General features: G+C 35.6%; 1 protein-coding gene across 2 annotated transcripts; it reads left to right on the forward strand.

Annotated features, from left to right (window-relative positions):
• The first annotated feature begins 129 nt into the window (after positions 1-129).
• On the forward strand, positions 130-1,243 carry LOC124894417 (serine/threonine-protein phosphatase 7 long form homolog). Of its 2 annotated transcripts, XM_047405105.1 has the most exons (3): positions 130-321; positions 403-561; positions 983-1,243. In XM_047405105.1, the coding sequence occupies exons 1-3, from the start codon at positions 307-309 to the stop codon at positions 1,193-1,195; spliced, it is 387 nt and encodes a 128-aa protein (XP_047261061.1). In that variant the 5' UTR covers positions 130-306; the 3' UTR covers positions 1,196-1,243. The 2 variants fall into 2 exon arrangements, 1 of the variants encoding a protein (XP_047261061.1); XR_007051168.1 differs by lacking the exon at positions 983-1,243 and having other exon boundaries at positions 130-290; positions 403-666.
• Positions 1,244-1,654: the final 411 nt, after the last annotated feature.

Below are 1,654 nucleotides of genomic sequence, written 5' to 3' on the forward strand. Positions count from 1 at the left end.
TATATCTAATAATTCTAATAATTGCACAAATTATTTATTGATATTTATTTTAGTTTATATATATATATATATGTATATATATATATATATGTATATATATATATATATATGTATGTATATATGTATGTATCAGGTTTGGGCATGGGAGAGGATCACTGTCCTTAGGCTAGTAGGAAAAAGAGGTACAGGAGATATTTTTCCTATTGATTCTGTAGGGGTCCACATGCTACTAGATGGTTTGCACACTTTAGTTGGACTAACACTACTAAGCATGTGCTGAAATTTTATAGGTATGTACTTGACTCTATGACAGAAGATCAGGTAGATTGTGTATAATTTTTTATCTTTGATTTTACGTAAATTGTAAATATAGACTCATTTGCTTTTTGCTTTTTCATGTAGTTTATCTGGGAACCATATACTGATGATTTAATTGAGAGTCTTCCTGACTATTGTCACGCTGGACGAGACATGTGGCGTGTTAGAGTTTCAATCTTCTGTTGGAATGTGGTAGAGGTTCACTTGCCTGATAGAGTGATGAGGCAATTTGGATTGCAACAGGTGATTCCAACTCCATTTCTATTTGATTCCACCCACTTTCGTCATGATCGTCGGGGAAGGCCAAATACAAATTGGGAGTTAGAATATGCACAATGGTTACCTTTTTGGAACAAGCGAGAACAATATATCTGTAATGCACTAGTCAATTATGGGCCACTTTGGTATGACGACCCCTACATTATTTGGTTCAGACGTATTACTCGTCTTCTCATTGGTAATCCTAATCCCTGTTCTCAATGCAAACAAGGTTATGTGCCTAATTCAACTGCATATGAAACAATGGTAAGTAGAACTTTGCTTGTCTGATTTTTCTTTATCTAATATATATTAATAATAATCAGAACCTCCAAAGTAGGAACTTAGCTTTTCTTGAATCTTTTTAATGCTTGTACAGTTAAATAATTTTTACTTTAATTCACAGGCATGTCATATTCATTCGATGGTTGATAAAGCTAAATCACTTGAAGATACGCCATTGTATGAGGACTTATACATGTCTAGAAAGATGGTGCGGGATCAAAGTTCTGATTGTTTGAGATATGTCCACAAGGCCGACAAGATTCATGTATCAGCCGATTATAGAATAGATGAGGTGCAACCTGATCAGTTACGTCCCCATATTCATAGGCGATGAAAAGGCGGTGTTGCTGGAAGAAGAGAATGTGCTATTGCGAGAGACCAAGTGCCTGTTAAAATGAATGAAATGGATGAAGCAACGGAAAATGCACAAATAAGTTCAGAAAATGATCAAGCAACAACTAATCATGATTTTGGTTCCACTTCAATGGGTTGTACTCAGGAATTCACTCAGGCATTAGGTATGATATATCAACATACAAAGATTGTGCCATACATGACTCCACAGACTCCACAGATATCAAGGTATCCAAGTCTTTCATCACTTGATAATAAATTTGGTAGTTATCAACCTTAACATTTTGAGAATGCCCCAAACTTCACCTCATCGCCTGTGCCAATGTCTATTGATATCCCCGATGCCACTAATAATTTAGAGAACTTGAACATTGAGATGGAAGATAATGAGTTGGATGATGCCAACAATGAAGTGAATGGTAATGATCCGGAGGATGAA

The sequence above is a fragment of the Capsicum annuum genome, unplaced genomic scaffold (genome assembly GCF_002878395.1).
Source record: "Capsicum annuum cultivar UCD-10X-F1 unplaced genomic scaffold, UCD10Xv1.1 ctg73845, whole genome shotgun sequence".
NCBI lineage: Eukaryota > Viridiplantae > Streptophyta > Magnoliopsida > Solanales > Solanaceae > Capsicum > Capsicum annuum.